General features: G+C 43.4%; 1 protein-coding gene across 1 annotated transcript; it reads left to right on the forward strand.

The window, feature by feature from the left end:
* The first annotated feature begins 912 nt into the window (after positions 1 to 912).
* On the forward strand, positions 913 to 15,888 carry csrnp1.L (cysteine-serine-rich nuclear protein 1 L homeolog). The gene is given in 5 exon segments (NM_001094591.1): positions 913 to 1,005; positions 12,116 to 12,291; positions 13,579 to 13,838; positions 13,944 to 14,240; positions 14,479 to 15,888. Coding segments are annotated over 4 exon segments (1,707 nt in total). The 5' UTR covers positions 913 to 1,005; positions 12,116 to 12,134; the 3' UTR covers positions 15,472 to 15,888.
* Positions 15,889 to 17,727: the final 1,839 nt, after the last annotated feature.

The raw sequence follows: 17,727 nt of genomic DNA on the forward strand, positions 1-17,727 counted from the left end.
ATCTGGGGGTCCCTATTATTTGTGTGGGCCCTTATAAATGGGAGGCAGTACCAGACAGTATAAGTAGGGGTCCTTATTATAAAAGCATGAGGTATCTTTGGGAGCTTATCAAAAGGGTGCAGTATCAGGCAGTGAGTGTGTCTGGGGGGCTTTTTATAAAGACATGCGTCAGCAAACAGTGAGTCTGGGGTGCCTTTAATAAATAAGATGTAGTGCCAGGTGTGTGTGTGTCTGGGGGTCCCTATAATAAATGGCTGGCAGCAGCAAGCAGTGTATCTGGGGGTGCATATTATATAGGGGTGCAGTATCAGGCAGTGAATGTGCCTGGAGGTCCCTATGATAAATAGGAGGCAGTGTGTGTCTGGGGTCCCTATAATAAATAGGAGGGAGTGTGTGTCTGGGGGGTCCCTATAATAAATAGGAGGGAGTGTGTGTCTGGGGGGCCCTATAATAAATAGGAGGGAGGGAGTGTGAGTCTGGGGGTCCCTATAATAAATAGGAGGCAGTGTGTGTCTGGGGGTCCCTATAATAAATAGGAGGGAGGCAGTGTGTGTCTGGGGGTCCCTATAATAAATAGGAGGCAGTGTGAGTCTGGGGGTCCCTATAATAAATGCAGGAGCAGCCGAGCGGTGCAGGAATGACGGGGGAGCGGCAGTAGAAGCAGCAGGAGGCGGCAGTGCCGGAGGGGAGGGTGCGGGAGAAGAAGCGCAGGAAGCAGCAGAGTGTGGGTCGGGGGAAAGAGGAGGCGGGGGAAGAGCAGGGGCGGGTTACTCGGTGGGCGTGTCACTCGGTGGGCGGTTACTCAGTGGCTGGCCGGCCTGTCTGGCTCCCTGTCACCGCCTGCGTCACCAGCCGAGGAGTTTTTCCACTGACGAATAAGGCAGAGCTCCCGGTGAGAGCAGTCAGAGTAGGGGGAGCAGCGCAGGGAGCAGATCTCTGGCTCAGGACTATGAGCAGCTACTAGTGCCGCCAGCGCCTCATTGTGCAGCAGGAGCCCGGCCTGAGGTGAGACAGACTGGGGGCTGCGCGCTCACAACTGGGGCTTCGGGGGGAAGTTGCTGCGGGGGAGGCGCTCGTTATTTCTCACACTGGGGGCGACTAACGCTCTGAAAGTCTCGGGGATCTCTGGGTACAACAACGGCAGAGCTGCGGCTCATATAGCGCTCACTGACCCTCATATCCTCTTATATACATACATACATACATACACACACACTTATATACAGATACACTTATACACACATACACTTATACACACATACACTTATACACATACACTTATATACACACTTATACACACATACACTTATATACAAACACACACACAGCCGCCGGGAGTCTGAGCAGCAGCGACAATTAGCGGGGAGGCGCGACCTCTAGTGGTGAAAGGTGGAACTGCACGTCGTGCTCTTTAATCTTTAAATGTTTGGCGCTAAATATTGTCAGCTGGAACTTTTATCCTTCTATTGATACATTGTCTTTCCTTATTTGCCCTGCCCCTTATTTATTTGCCCCTGCCCCTTATTTATTTGCCCGTGCCCCTTATTTATTTGCCCTGCCCCTTATTTATTTGCCCGTGCCCCTTATTTATTTGCCCCTGCTCCTTATTTATTTGCCCCTGCCCCTTATTTATTTGCCCGTGCCCCTTATTTATTTGCCCTGCCCCTTATTTATTTGCCCGGCCCCTTATTTATTTGCCCGTGCCCCTTATTTATTTGCCCCTGCTCCTTATTTATTTGCCCCTGCCCCTTATTTATTTGCCCCTGCCCCTTATTTATTTGCCCCTGCCCCTTATTTATTTGCCCCTGCCCCTTATTTATTTGCCCCTGCCCCTTATTTATTTGCCCCTGCCCCTTATTTATTTGCCCCTGCTCCTTATTTATTTGCCCCTGCCCCTTATTTATTTGCCCCTGCTCCTTATTTATTTGCCCCTGCCCCTTATTTATTTGCCCCTGCCCCTTATTTATTTGCCCCTGCCCCTTATTTATTTGCCCCTGCCCCTTATTTATTTGCCCCTGCTCCTTATTTATTTGCCCCGCTCCTTATTTATTTGCACCAGGTATACCCACCCCACTCATTGAATTCCCCCCCGCCTTGCACTTTGCTACAATGTGTCCTTTACTGATAACAGCGACTCTGTGGTTACAGCCTGACTGCTGCTCTCATATTGACGTATAAACAACACCCCCCCCCCCGGTCTGCCGCTGTCTCTGATGTTTATTATTACTCTGCAACTTTCACAATCCACTTTTTCCTTTGTTTATGCACTATAGGGAATGCTGGGAATTGTAGTTTCCCAGCGGTTGAAACTTTAAGATTGTAAGCTCTTTTGGAGCAGGGCCCTCTCTCTCTTGCATTGGTTATTGGTGGGTTTTGTGTGTGTTTTCCATTGTGCAATGGTGGAATATGTTGGTGTTTTAATTAATATATGTTGATAGTTATACTGTAAATAATAAAGTTATAGCATTCTGGGCTATGAGTATGGGGAGAGGAGAATTGCAGAAGGCCTCGCTCGTTTGTATTGTCTGCCCTGAAGAGCTTGCAATTAGATCTGATTATAGACAAACAGTGGGAAGGAATGATGTGACTTGTAGGAGAATTCAGTGGAAGTTACTCTTTCGCTTGTCACGTTACAAGGATCAAGTGTGGGTCTCTGTCATTAAGATTAATTAGGCGTCTGGGTTGCCATAATCGGGTGCTTATAGCCCAGTGCCAGGGCATTCATCCATTAAGAACACATTGTCCTGACCACAATGCACTGCAACACATGCCTTAAAGGGATATAATCACCTGTAGTATCATGGCACTGACTTGTGTATTCCACTTGTACAACCCCTCCCCCCCCATGGGCCAGCACCTGTATTTTGAGCAGAAGGTCACATTCTCTTTATATTTGCAGCAGTGTTGTAAGGCGATGGCTAAGGCTCAAGGACTATATCATTCTAATTGCCGGCAGTTCTAGTGGCTGCTAAATCGTATTGATTACTGGCATATACCCTGGTGCCACTCACAAACCATTGGCACTTGTGGAATTCCATGCCCAGGGCTGTCGGGGGATTCTGGGACTTGTAGTTTGCAGCATCCTGAAGGGTAATAATCCTATTGAACAAACATCCAGGCTATAACGTTGGCATATCAAGTGCTTCTTCTAAGAATATTTCAAACTGTAAGCTCTTCTGGGCAGGACCCAGGTGCTTCTTGTATAGGCCATCTGCATGTTCAAGTGTTCAGTGTTCATAAAAGTGCTTCTGGGAATATTATAGCAGTGTATATCCCACTTCCTGTTCCATCATTACAGGAAGTGAGCAATGCAAAAGAATCTCTTACACCTTTCTGTTGAACAAAGCCAGTAAAGTGTCCAATCCTGTCCCTGATTCTTCCATTGTATCGAAGCAACTTGCCCTTTAAAAAGCAGGCGCTTCTATTCTGCTACTTACCGTGATCGGTTTATTATCATTATTATTATTATTATTGTTGTATTGAATGGATTGCGTGTGGTTACCGGCTGCTAATATTTCTCCTAAGTAACGAGTGAGCCCCCGGATATTTCCCAGGCACTGGAGGGATCCTTCCCTACAGGGGTCCCAGCGATTCCCCCGCTCTCAGAACATTCCACTCCTATTGGCTGAGATGCCAGAAGACACCAGTCTCCTCCTCCACATTAACACCCCCCAGCCTTCTGCATTAGTTCCATCCCCCACTTCCTTGCCCTTCATTGTATTCTGTGGGAAATGCTCTTATCTATGGAAGGAGCCTTGTGTGCTGCATCTGGGCTGGTGCTGCATCTGGGCTGGTGCTTTAGAGCTGGTCAGGTGCCAGCTAATAGGTTGCCCAGTGCATGTCTGTGGATACATTGTTCTTGAGAAATTAATCCGAAAAGGAGATGTACTCATTGTTTGAGTAACTGTATATTTCTGTATTGTCATAGAAAGCAGTGGCTTTAATTCTGCACATTCCCCCTGTGACTCATGGTACTGGCCGACCTCTTTTTGTTCTTATCTGCTTGGACTAAACCTCCCACTATACTGGGGGTGGTCACTGTTCATGTACTATTAATGTTATTCTTTATATACGTCTGACCTATTCTGCACACTAGCTAACAGAGGATTCTGGGACATGTAGTACAGGCAGCAGGGATTGATAGGATCTCCTCCTCCTGCCGTGTTTTCATTCCACAGGCAGAGTTTATGGCATGTTATAGTGAGAACAAAGTGCCCAAACCAGTTCCCCTGCTCCCTGTACTGGGGGAGAAAAACAAATGCACGCCAGGTCTCTTCCCATTGACTGTGGCTGCCAGTGTAACGGATATGTAACTGGGCCTTGCTCATATTTTATAGGGGTTGAGTTAACTTTTAGTATGATGTAGAGCGTGATATTTTCATTTTTTTTATTATTTGTGATCTTTGTATTATTTAGCTTTTTATTCAGCAGCTCTCCAGTTTGCAATTTCAGCTATCTGGTTGCTAGGGTCCAAATTACCCTAGCAACCATGCATTGAAATGCAAAGGGCCTGAATAGAAAGAAGAGTAATAAAAAGTAGCAACAACAATTTAATGTGTAGCCTTACAGAGCATTTTGTTTTTTTTGTAGACTGAAAGAGTCAAAAAAAGAAGGCAAATAATTCATAAGCCAAAAAAAAATAATGAAGGCCAACTGAAAAGTTGATTAAAATTGGCTATTGTATAACACACTAAGGGCAGAGACACGCTCAGATTCGGGGTGATTAGTCGCCCGGCAGAGCGACTAATCTCCGCAAACTGCCTCCCGCCGGTTAAAATGTAAATCGCCAGTGGGACAGCACTTGGAGCTCTTCGTTTTCCGAAGTTGCCTCACGAGGAAACTTCGGGCAAAAACGAAGCACTCTGAGTGCCATCCCGTCAGCGATTTACATTCTAGCCGGCGGGAGGCAGTTCGGAGAGATTAGTCACCCGGAAGAAGAGGAGGTTTGTCGCCGGGCAACTAATCTCCCCAAATCTGAGCGTGTCTCTGCCCTAAAAGTCAACTCAAAGGTGAATCCATACCTCCCAACTGTCCTGTTATTAGACAGACCCTCTTTTGACAGCAAAACCAGCAGTCCCTCGTTTGTACTGAAAAGTCCAGTTTTTCAGCCAGAAAAACTTAATTGGCTTTTGGCAGAGAGCACACGCACCAGAACAGCCACAGCAGAAGATAAGATACTTTTGTAACAATTTCTAGATAAGCAAATAAGTAATTGTAACAATATAAGATAACCCTTGGGGGAATCCATGGACAGCATTGTGTTCTCAGCAAATACAATGACATTTAGTGCTTCAATCTCCAAAAATCTGTATATTTGTATAATCGCTCATCTTGGGTTCATGATGTACAGCCTGGTAGTTGAATGGTGCTATTATAGTACATATCGTCCCTCTCTGAGAGTAATGAGTAGTGATTAACCTGCCGGCCCAGAGCCAAGTTTAATAATGAGCAGGAAAAAAAAAAAATCCTGCTGTACCGCTTTTATAATCCACCTGGGTGTTTGCAGCGGAGCATTAATGTGTAAAGTATGTCGCTAGTATGTCGCTAGTATGTCGCTAGTATGTTGCTAGTACACGTGCGACTCTCACCGTCTGTAAACAGGTGTCCTGCTTTCATAAGGGAAGGGGGGCAGCAGCTTCAGAAACCAGTTCAGTTTCACAAATCTACACTTCTAAGAGTTTATTTTTTAACCCAAAACACTTTCATGTTGCCACCTGCTTGTGGGGTTTTATTCCTCCACTGCTGTTAAAGGGGAAGTTCACCCTTTTGAAGTTTTTTTTTATGCTCAAAATAACTTTCAGTGCTGCAGCTCTCCAGTTTTGGAACTTGCAATGGCTCTATGGTTGCCAGGGAGCATTTCGCACTAGCAACCAGGCAGTAGTTAGGAAGTCAGACTGCTAGATCGGATAATCGATACAATGTAACAACCGCAATAGAAACTTGTCAACACCTAGAAGGTATATAATAATATATATAATATTATATCTATATAATAGATATAATGTAAAATAATATTGTATTTATGTAAGCATAGGTACAGCCTGTACAATACAACATTTTTATTTTTGCATAAAAGTCCCAGGGTTGCTGGTCTTTCAGGATAATTTTACCATACTTTTTTTAAATGAAGACCAGTTGAAAAGATGCTCTTTACCTGTAAAGCAGAGAGGGATTCTGGGAAGCCATATGCAAAGAGGGATTCTGGCAGGGGACTAACTACAGGTTAAGTAGGTTGGCCCAGGAGGTAGAGGGGCCCCATGAGGCCCTAATTCATATTGAATTGCAGTAAATATTGGTAAAACAAGTAGGGATGCACCGAATCCAGGATTGGATTCGGCCAGGATTCACCCTTTTTCAGTCGGATTCAAGTTCGGATCCTTCTGCCTGTACCGAATCTGATTTTTAATTTGTATATGCAAATTAGGGGCGGAGAGGGAAATCTCATGACTTTTTGTCACAAAAAAGTACAGTTTTCCCCTTCCCACATGTAATTTGCATATGCAAATTCGATTCGGTATTCGGCCGAATCTTTCGCGAAGGATTCGGGGGTTTGGCCGAATCCAAAATAGTGGATTCGGTGCATCCCTAAAAACAAGTCAATCTCTAGACACTTTGGGGGCCTGAAAGAGAGGGATTCTGTGTAGCCATATGCAAAGGTAAGGACAAGCTAGTGCCAGTGGTGTAACTACTAAGTGGACAGGGGTTGCAATTGTACTATAGCCTGTCCCTACTGCTGCTGTGCACTATGGGGGTGGGCATCCCATTATATACAGTATACACATTATTATTACTATCACCTTATCCTATGGAGGTTCCAGAAATTCCCATGGTACCGAGCAGCCAGAGCCATTGAAGCAAAGCCTTTTCTTAAAGGGGAAGTAGTAACCAGTGGAAGTACCTGCTACTTGTACAGCCCAACTATAATTCCTGAGGCTGCATTGAGTTCCCTTTATTGCCCAAGTAGGGGGCTGGGGTAATAGAATTTCCAAACAATGTGACATTTAGACCTGTAACTGGATCCCGACTTTCCCTGCTGAAATGCACTGGAATTTCCTGGTTGTGAAATTGAAGATATTTAGGGTCAGGGCACACATGCAGATTCGGGAAGATTGTCGGCCAGCGACAAATCTCCTCAAACTGCCTCCCCGCCGGCTAGAATCGAAATCGTTGGCGGGATTTTGGAAAACGAATCGTTCTGAGTGCCATCCCGCCGTCGATTTACATTCTAGCTGGCGGGGAGGCAGTTCAGAGAGATTAATCGCCCCGAAGCAGAAGAAATTTGTCGCCGGGCGACTAATCTCCCCGAATCTGCCTGTGTGCCCCCGACCCTTAAAGTTTTTGTTACTGACTCGTTTGGATTTTTCCACCCAAAATGTAGTTCCTTTCCAGGCTCCATACAGGCAGGTTAATTGGCTACTGATAACTGCCCCTAGTATTTGTGACTGTGCTAGGGACCTCGTGGGGCCCCTATACCTCCTGCTTCCTCTGTAGTTACACCCCTGCTAGGGACCTTAGATTGTCAGCTCCACTGAGACGGTGACTGATTTCTGAGGCTCCTCTCTCTTTAACCGCCCCCTTCCCTTTCCCCTGTGCTGGGTGGGAGTGCTGGTGCCAGACAGGAATTCCTGTGGGCTCGGTCCTGCGACTCGTGTACTGGTTGGAAAAGCTGTTTTTAGTAAAATAGATGAGTAAGGTGCCTGCGCCAAGAACAGAATGTCTTTTTTGGCAACGGCCATCGCAGCGGATTATTTTATTTTGGGTTATTAAAAAGAAAAAAAAACGAAGGTTAAATGGGCCTTTTTGTGCCTTGCGGAACGCCGGGCTTAGCGCTATTTATTTATTTCCCCCCCTCGCTTTGCTATTTTGAGAAACCTTTTCAATAGTCCAGGGTTGGGGAGGTGGAGGCTGTTCTATAAACTCAATGAGGAGGTTTAAGCAGATTCTCCTGCCTGATGAAATCCACACGTATGTACATGACGGGCTGTATCTGTAAATAAGGATACGCTTCAATTCTACAGAGATGCCTCCCCAGTTGGTCACCTTGCTGCTAATGTCCGTGGCGCTGTACAACTTGCAATCAATACGGATCAATGCGATTACTTAGGCTCTCTGTGCCGATGGCGATCTTAAGTGCATTTCCTGCGTCGCTGAAGTATTAAAAGGGATTCTGTGGTGATTTTTATGGTGTCGTTTTATTTCTAAATTACACTGCAAATAATTCACTCTACATTATAAAATTTAATTCCTGAACCAGCAAGTGTATTTAGTTGTAATATTGGTGTGTAGGTGCATCTCAGGTCATTTTGCCTGGTCATGTGCTTTCAGAAAGAGCCAGCACTTTAGGATGGAACTGCTTTCTGGCAGGCTGTTGTTTCTCCTACTCAATGTAACTGAATGTGTCTCAGTGGGACCTGGATTTTACTATTAAGTGCTGTTCTTAGATCTACCAGGCAGCTGTTATCTTGTGTTAGGGAGCTGTTATCTGGTTACCTTCCCATTGTTCTGTTAGGCTGCAGAGAAAATTGGGGACTTTCCAGTATAAATGAGGGACTGCAGGCTGAGCTGTCAAAAGAGGCACTGTCCCTCCGAAAAAGGGACAGTTGGGAGTTATGTTATATGTCCACTAGAGGCGCTGTTCTGCTACTCTGCTCCACTTGCATATCCACCCGCAGTCTAGGAATGGGACTTGTAGTTCAGCAACAAAGCTTATTACCAGCCAATAAACCATTAAGGTGCAGCCGGGGCTGTTAGGAGCACTTGGCACTAAATGTAACGGCAGTAACGTGGCCCCCGATCTCGCATAACAAGGTGGTGAATAATTAACCAGTCCCTTTCTTCTCAGCAGTACAAATATAACACCAATTCCCCTTTAATCGCCTGCCCCAGTACATGTTGGTAGATTAAGAGTTTCCTTTTGCCGTCCAATCTCTTATTTATCAGACGGGGACTTGGGTATCGGCGAGAGCATCGAAAATCCTTTGAGTCCTGGGCACGACCTCTTGTCTTTCTCTGCTGTGACCCCCAACGACCCCTGCTGCTTGTACCTGGCACACGCTGGGCACAACTGTCATTTAAATTCTGGGATTCCGGAGAAGGGCGCCTCGCCAAATCTGTAACGTTGTGTGACACTTGTCCCCTGTGCCATCTGCAGGGAGGGTTTGTTACTGGTTGCTTTTAAAGGAAAACTAAATCTTAACTAGAGAAGGAGGTAGAATCCGAATTTGCATATGTAAATTAGGGACAGGGAGGGAAATCGCGTGAAGGAATTCAAAAAAATGTTTCCACGTTTTCCTTTCCTGCCCCTAATTTCCATTATCAAATTAGGGGTCAGTTCAGTATTCAACCAAATATTTCACGAAGGATTTGGCGAATCACAAAAAATGTATTCAGTGCACAGGGTCGGACTGGAGCACGGGGGGCCCACCGGGTTCCACATTTCCGAGCCCTCCTGGATGCACAAACACCGACTGGCATGCGCCACACTTTTTTTTTTTTTTGCTTGGTGCTTTGCAGATTAGGGGAGATGGCCTGAGCCGGCGGGGCCCATCGGGTTTTTTCCCGGTGTCCCGCCGGCCCAGTCCCTGATTCCCTAATTGTCAGCGAGAGGCTGTTGGTGCATGATGGGTGTTGTAGTTCTACAATATCTACATAGTGTCCTTGAATATTCATCTCCTGGTGTTTATAAAACTGTGCCTACTCTCTACTAACAAAGCAAACAAATGACCCATTTCATTGTACCCGGCGGCTCACTACTCCCCAGCTGGGTGACGACAGTAAACAGACGGGTTTTACGTAGAAGGAAGTTTCCCAATTCTTTCTCCGTATTCCTCACAATCCCCGGGCTGTCACGTCTGCCCACAAACACACGCAGGCTACTGAGTCAGTCACGGCTCCTAGTCATCTGCTCATGAGTCGCCTCCCACAGGCAGACTGACTGTCACCTGTTCTAACTGCCCCCTGGCACACGCATGCCCCCTCCCTGAATCACAGCCGTGACCTAAGCAGCTTTAGAATAGATTCATTGCAGGGAAATAAAATGACTTGTTTGTCTTGTAACAAAGAATTAACCTGGATAATTAGCCATTCATTTAGGTGCAGGCTGAGATGGATTGCGTGCCGACATGCTTGATGTCTATTAAAGGAACAATAACAGCCTAATGTAAAAATATTTAAACCTTTCTTTCCAACCCCCAGCACCTACAAATAAACGGTTTAGTTTGATAACATATCCTTTTTTTTTTTCTTCTTTTTTTTTTTTAATATGACAAAAGGTTTCTTTCCTATAAATCTACAGAGAACCTTGAATTACATTTGACACCTCCCCCCTTTATCTCCTTATTATCTGATAACCCTTGTATTATCTGTAAACCCTAGTTCCACTTGAATATCTGCCCCCATGTTTGTGCTCTATCAATTGCAGACGAGATTCTGAAGCAAACCCACAAGGGAACATCCCAGTGTATTTAATTGCATCCAAAAAAAATTCATTTATCTATGCTACTGGCCCTTTAATTATATTCTAATGAGCTATCCAGGTTGGGAACTATTTTTTTTATTTATAAGTGTGCCATAAATATAGCTAATTACTATTTAATAGTAATTTAATTTAATAGCGAATCAAAATCATGTTGGCTACAAATATTAAACATAAGAATGCAAATAATAACAATAAGTAGTTGATGAAGGATCAACATAATTATAATATGAAAAATACTAATTTAATACATACTTTAATATGTTGTGATAAAATAGGCTTTTTTATTGTAATTTGAATAAAATGCACAAAAATACTAAAATGTTGTTCTAATTTATTATTTTATATTTAAAAACCAACACATTTAAAATAATTACAATAAAACGTCTTATTTATTATACACTCATGTGTTCTCTACACTGGCCCTGGTCTTAAATAAATGGAGCATATGAAAAGCCCCAAAAACAGAAAAACAAAAAATTCAGATTTGTGACCTAAAGTCATGTGATTAAAGGGTTTGGATTCGGTTCTGCCAGGCACATGGTTTCCAAAACCAGTTGATTAGGGGCAGAGACACACGCTGGTTTCGGATAGATTGTCACCCAGCGACTAATATCTCCGAACTGCCTCCCGTCGGCTAGAATGTAAATCGCCGGCGGGATGGCACTCGTTTTCCGAAGTTGCCTCATGAGGAAACTTCGGAAAACAAATCGTTCCGAGAACCATCCTGCCGGCGATTTAGAATCTAGCCGGCGGGAGGCAATTTGGGGAGATTAGTCGCCCCAAAGAATAGGAGATTTGTTGCTGGGCGACTAATCTCCCCAAATCCGAGCGTGCGTCGGGGACAGAGGACTCAGCTTCTCTGTGGGTCGTAAGCTGAGCCCTAATTAACAGATATTGGATTTATAAGAGGTGTTTCTGTTCTTTGGAGCTGAGCTATTTCTTGGTACAAGCCATAAAGTGGTTAATGAGCGTTGTGGGCACAGCAGGTAGAGGGGCTCCTTTGTGCAAGAATGTCCGCGGCAGAGATCTCTCCTTTGTTTGTGGTTCATCTTTTCCTCGTGTCTTGGGGCCGACAGAACGGAGGGAGGATGAATACAATTGGCCGGCTTTGTTCCAGCAGTCGGATTCATCTGTCATTTGCTTTATTTCCCAGAGGGCTCACGTTGTGTGAATGGTAGAGTGAATGTTACCCCCCGAGGCTTCCCTGGCATCTATTATCGTTATTATTATTTAATTATTATTGTTATTGCAATTGGAGCATTACAATCCTTATGCATGCCGTGCCCTGGTGCAATAAGATGATCTTGTAACCTAGAAGTCATTGGGGCTCATTTATAAATGCTGGGCAAATTTGCACCTGGGCAGTAACCCATGGCAGCCAATCAGACGTCTGCTTTCATTGCTGAACCTGCAGCTCGCTGGTTGCTATAGTTCACTGCCCCTACAGTAGAACCCCTATTTTATGTTTTTCAGGGGACCAGAATAAAATGGTGTAAAATCAGGGAAATTTATAATGCATACTATATTGGCAGGATCACCCAAAACATGTGAAATTAGTGGGTAAAATTGAGGTTTTACTGTATTTAAATTTTTTTTTTGTTAAAAGCACCAAATCTAATGATCCTATTGCTTCGACAGGCCTGTGAAACGCGCCACCATGAGTGGGGTCCTAAAGCGCAAATACCAGGCGTTGGAAGAGGACACCAATTACTCGTCATCCTCCGCCTCGCCGTCCTCCTCCCTGACGTCATCAGGCAGCGACTTGGATGAGGACTACAGCTACGACGCCAAGCTCTTCGTCACGGATTTTACCCGTGAGTGGCTTTATGTTCCTTTTTTTAGGGATTTAATTGGATTCGCCAGATGAACAGAATTACTTAGTGTGAAGTGTAATTGGAATATGGAGCACTTTGCACCAGCATTAGTGCCCAACATTGACTTGTGTATATGACCCCTAGTGGGCGAAACTCTTTTCCTTTAATTTTGATCACTTTGGTCCGTTCTCACTCAAAGTAGTCAAACATGGGTTTTTGAGTATTCTTTGCAAAACTGCGCCAGTGACTGCAATTGTAATAGAAGGATATTTGGAGAGTTTTTTCTCCTACCCATAGGGCAATTATTCTTGGCTCCTCAGACCGGATCATGGTGTTGAATAGATCGGTGCTCCCAATAAAAATCTTGATTCGGTGCGGATTTTGATCCGGCAAACATCTATGTGTGTGTCTACACACAATTAGATCTCTTAGTAATCGGATTAAAAATCATCATCATTTATTTATATAGCGCCAACAAGTTCTAATTGCCTGAATGTTCTAATTAGTTTGGTGATTTCAGATGATCTACAGGAAAGACAGACTTGCTTGTGACCCCCTATTGTGCCAACATATAAGATATTCCAGAGAAGTGCCACCATATTGCACAGGGTTGTTCCATCAAACAAAGGTTCCACCATATCTCCCCATACTTATTGTTCTGGCAGAAATAAGATATACCCTGAAACCAGTAGAACAAGATGAGCCCCAGCACTACAAGACCATAATGAGCGAAGACGTTGAGCACTGCCCTACCCTTGTCTCCTCTCTGAATTCATTCATTCATTAATGGTATCCACATGGGACGTAGAAGGACAAATGCAAGCGTGTGACATACAAACCAATCCATATATTGATCCGGCAGCGGTTCTAAACCATGTAACTATTTGCTGGCTCAGTTTCCCGGCTGAATATGAGCTGATTGCATTAAACTAATATACTCGGAGCATATGGTTCAAATTGACCTCTTTCCCGTCATCTTCAGCTTGTTGTCATGTGACCCCCAGTAGCTCATATTTGTATTGAAATTTCATTAAATTCCCTTTTTATATGGTGTTAATCTTTGCTGGTGTCACCCGACTCGTCTGCTTCTTTCATCCCAATGAAATCTCAATAGGTAGCATAGTTTTATTGGGTGTCACGAATCCACGGCACCTTCATTCTATTAGAATGTCGCCATAAGTTTTGATTGGTTCATTGATATTGCATGGTATTAAAATCTTAGTTTTTTTTTTTTTTTTTCTTCTTCTGGAAGACAATTTTTTTTTAAAAGATATTTTTTTTTTGCAGCCACATCCATATTGAAGAAAGAGAAGCGCTTTAAAAAGAACAAGGTGGTGTTCGACCAAGTGGGGGTGTTTTACTTCCAGCGATGTCAGGGGTTCACCAGCGTCCCCAGCCGAGGGGGCTGCACTCTCGGAATGAAGCGAAGGCATAGCTACAGCCGGCAGTTCACATTGGAAGAGTTCTCCAAGGAGCAACTGAGCCGGCGGAGGGAAAAACTGAAAGAGAGGTTAAAAGAGGAGAAGCTGGAGTCGCTGAAGAACATGGTAATTACCAAGAAGAGGGTCTTTGTTTTGTACGCTTGAGATCCATCTGCTGTTTAGGGACTTGGTGGGAACTGTCGTTTAACGTAACTCATGTTTTCTTTTCAGCTAACCCTAAATGGTACCATTGTATCTCAAAAAGCCAACAACCTCTCCATCGACGACATCTGCGACGAGGACATTGACATGAACGGCGCCGAAGTTGAAGACGGTTTCTCTCCGCGCATGTATCCGCCCAAGGAACGGCGGGCTTTGCTTAAAAGCGAAGGCATCAAGAAGATCGACAAATCTGAGAAATACGAGCTCAATGAAATCCGACGCTCCAGGGAAGACTGCGGGTGCAACTGTCAGGATTTTTGTGACCCGGAGACCTGCAGCTGTAACATTGCCGGGATCAAGTGTCAGGTAAGGGCAGGTCATGTCATCACGGCGGATTCTTGCAGTTGCATCTTCCCATTGGCCTGTGACCAAGTTGTATTGTATATAAGAATCTGCTAGGGGTGTTGAATAGATTTTGGGTCCTTCTTGAAATTGATGGAAACAGTGGGATTTTAATGGGACTGTTGACATTGATGGACCTGTATCTCATTGTTGGTATCAAGGTCTGCAGCCTTCTACAAATCTCTCTCCATTCTTGTTTCAGAGGGACCATTCGATGTTCCCGTGCGGCTGTACAAAAGATGGTTGCGGCAACCCAAACGGAAGAGTGGAATTTAATTCATCCCGGGTTCAAACCCACTTCATCCACACGGTCATGAGGCTGGAGCTGGAGGAGAAGCATCAAAACAACAACCGCAAATTAGAAACCGATGAAACTGTCAACGAGCGGCTAAATCCATTTGTGGGCGTGCCCGTGGGAAGCTCGAGCGAGGAGAGGGCTGCCCCATTAACGCCGGCGTTCCAGTTCAGCATGGATATGGAAGTGGCCGGGGAGGACAGCTGTAGCAGTGACATGACGGATACCTCTTCTTCGTCCAATCAGAGTGAAGACTCCGAAGAGCCATACGAAGCCGTTCCCTCTGATAAATCCCAGTCGGATGTCGACGACGACTACTTGGCAAGGATTCTTCATTTCAACGACTCCGAATACGAGGAGAACAGCAGCGACTGTCAGGATAATCTGAGCTTTTTCCACCCGGCCGACTTTTTTGGTGACAACATTTACCAACCAATGTCCACCTCGGAAAAAACTGCTTCCGCCCCCTATTCCAGCTCTTTTACGAAATGCATTGATGATAACGCCAACCAGGACGCCAACTGTTTCTCGGACGATGTGGCGTCTTTAACGACTTCTGACGAACCTTCCGATTATAGTTCCTCGCAGGCGGAGTCGCACTCCAAAAGCTATACGGATATCAGCCTCTCCTCGGATTCTTTGGATTTATTTCAGTCTTATCCAGATTACAATCTAGGACCTCTCTACAACTCCTTGAAGGAATATGAGAATTTGGACAATTTATCCTTTCAGCTACCTACCTTCCCTGGAATTACTCCATCGGGAGACCAGACTACTTGCTTTCTGGAATCCTTAATCGGTCTCTCGGAATCCATTCCGGATACCCCTGTTCCTTTTACGGACAATCAACTTTTGGAAGATGCCTTTAAGTCGTCCTTAATGGAAACTATGACCGTCTAAAAAGGGGGGAAGAAGTGGGGAAATTTCAAATACAAATTCTGGTTTTAAAAAAAAATATATATATAGATATGGGGACGTGCAAGGAACAATTCTCAATTGCTTTATTCCAGTGGAGACTTTTTTTTTTTTCCCTATAAAAACAATGCTTTTTTGGAATACTGCCACTGAGACCCGTTTAACCAACGTCCAATTGAACAAAATATCCAAATTTTTTTTTTTTTCTATACAAGTGACTTTGTACATAAGACGTTAAAAGATAAAATTCTTATTTATTTGTAGACCTTTGAAAATCTGTTCTTGTGGTCGTACAAATATGCCATTGGAATACGATGCTTTTAAAACAAACTTTATATGTATTTATTGTTAAAAAAAATACGAAAAAAGTGGTAGTGTGCACTACTCCCGTTTACAAAAAAAGAAAAATGTACTTTAAATTAAAAAAATTTTTTTTTAATTTATTGCAAAATTTAGGAAGGAGCCGGAAGTTTGAACTTGCAGGAATTTTTTTTTTTCTTTAACCCTTCTGGGGAGCATAAAGAGTTACCGGTTTCCAAAGGATCAAATCAAAAATACCTCAGATGTATTCTGAGTACAATCATTTATCATGTATTTATAGACTTTTTTTTTTTTTCCATTTTTACTAAAACGTAAATATGCGTAAAAATATCGCCTCTTGTTTCTAAAAAGTGCAATAAAATAAAAACGCATTATGTAAAGGGGAAATATATCATATTTATAAGGAGGGTTTTTTTTTGTTAAATAGACTGTGAAATATTACGGTGTAGATTTTTTTTTGTTTTTGCTTTTATGCATACGTGGACATTTTGGTCAACCGCAACAATGCCCCTAGGTGGTGCCATTGCAGTGGTTGCAAGCCATACAGCCAAGCCCACTTATACATGAAGGAATAGTCATCCTAATAAAATCCTAATATTTCCCAGTCTGTTTCAGGAATGTACATATAAAATACTGGGTATGCTTCCCCTTTAATCTTAATATAACTCCAGCAATTTTATTTATGCAGACTTTTATTTTCCAAGCCTAAGAGTGATGTGGAAGAGGAGCCTTGTCGCCTCTTCTCTTTGGTACCTTTGTTACAATCCCTTTGCGGTTCCGCTCCATAAGCCATACGTTTTTAAAAAGAATAATATGAGCTTTATTTAATCTTAATGTAAATTATTTCCTTATTTATATATAAATTTTTTTTTATTCAAGAAGGATATGGCCATGGTTAATGGGGTGCCCCATTCTAATAACCCTTTGGCAACGCATGTTGCAGTTTCAGGAAGAGGAAATAATATACGGTCTATCTATATTTTATTTCCCCTTTAAAGGTGGAGCTAATTGTATCTGCAAACTATTAAAGGAAATTGCCTTTATTTTCCTTTAATACATTGCAAACCGTGTTCTCCCCCCTCCCTGAAACTGTAAGGGCAGAGACACACTCGAAGATTGTCGCCTGGCGACAAATCACCTCTTCTTCGGGCGACTAATCTCCCGTAAAGACTTCCCATAAGTTAGAATCTTAATTGAGGGCGGGATGGCACTCGGAGCCCGGTGACAAATCTCCCCTTTCCTCGGGCGACTAATCTCCCCGAACTGCCTTCCCACCAGCTAGAATCGAAATCACCGCCGGGATGGCACCAAAGTCGCCCCGACTGGTATGGTACTCGGATCACTTCGTTTTATGAAGTCGTCGCGAGGAAACCTTCGGGCGACTTCGGAAACCGAAACGCTCAGTGCAATCTAGAATCTAAATCACTGACGGGAAGGCAGTTCGGGGAGATTAGTCGCCCGAAGAAGAAGCGGTTTGTCTCCCCAAATCTTCTCATGTGTCTCTGCCCTAACCTTCATGATTTATATCTTAACGAAGTGTCCTTTAATGGTTTCATTTGCTCTATGAAAATATATATCGTCAAGGCTACTTTATAATTTTTTTTTTTTATAATTAAAAAAAATCGTATGTTAATATGACAGAAAAGGTAATAAGATATTGGATTATTTATTGCTTTAATAGTCCTTTAAAACAGATATAATTATAATTTTTTTTTTTTATTCTGCTTCTATTTAATTATTTTTTTTCCTTAATTTAAGCGTTAAAATTTAATACAGATATTTAAAGTAATAATGTTAATAGAATGGACGACAACAGCAAAAAAAGGAATATGCATTTTTTTTATAAAATTTTGAGCTAATTTTTTTTTTTTTGTTGTTTCTAAGTTACCAAGAGCCATTGCGTTGACATTATTGCTGCCA

The sequence above is a fragment of the Xenopus laevis genome, chromosome 6L, assembly GCF_017654675.1.
Source record: "Xenopus laevis strain J_2021 chromosome 6L, Xenopus_laevis_v10.1, whole genome shotgun sequence".
In the NCBI taxonomy this organism is placed as follows: Eukaryota; Metazoa; Chordata; class Amphibia; order Anura; family Pipidae; genus Xenopus; species Xenopus laevis.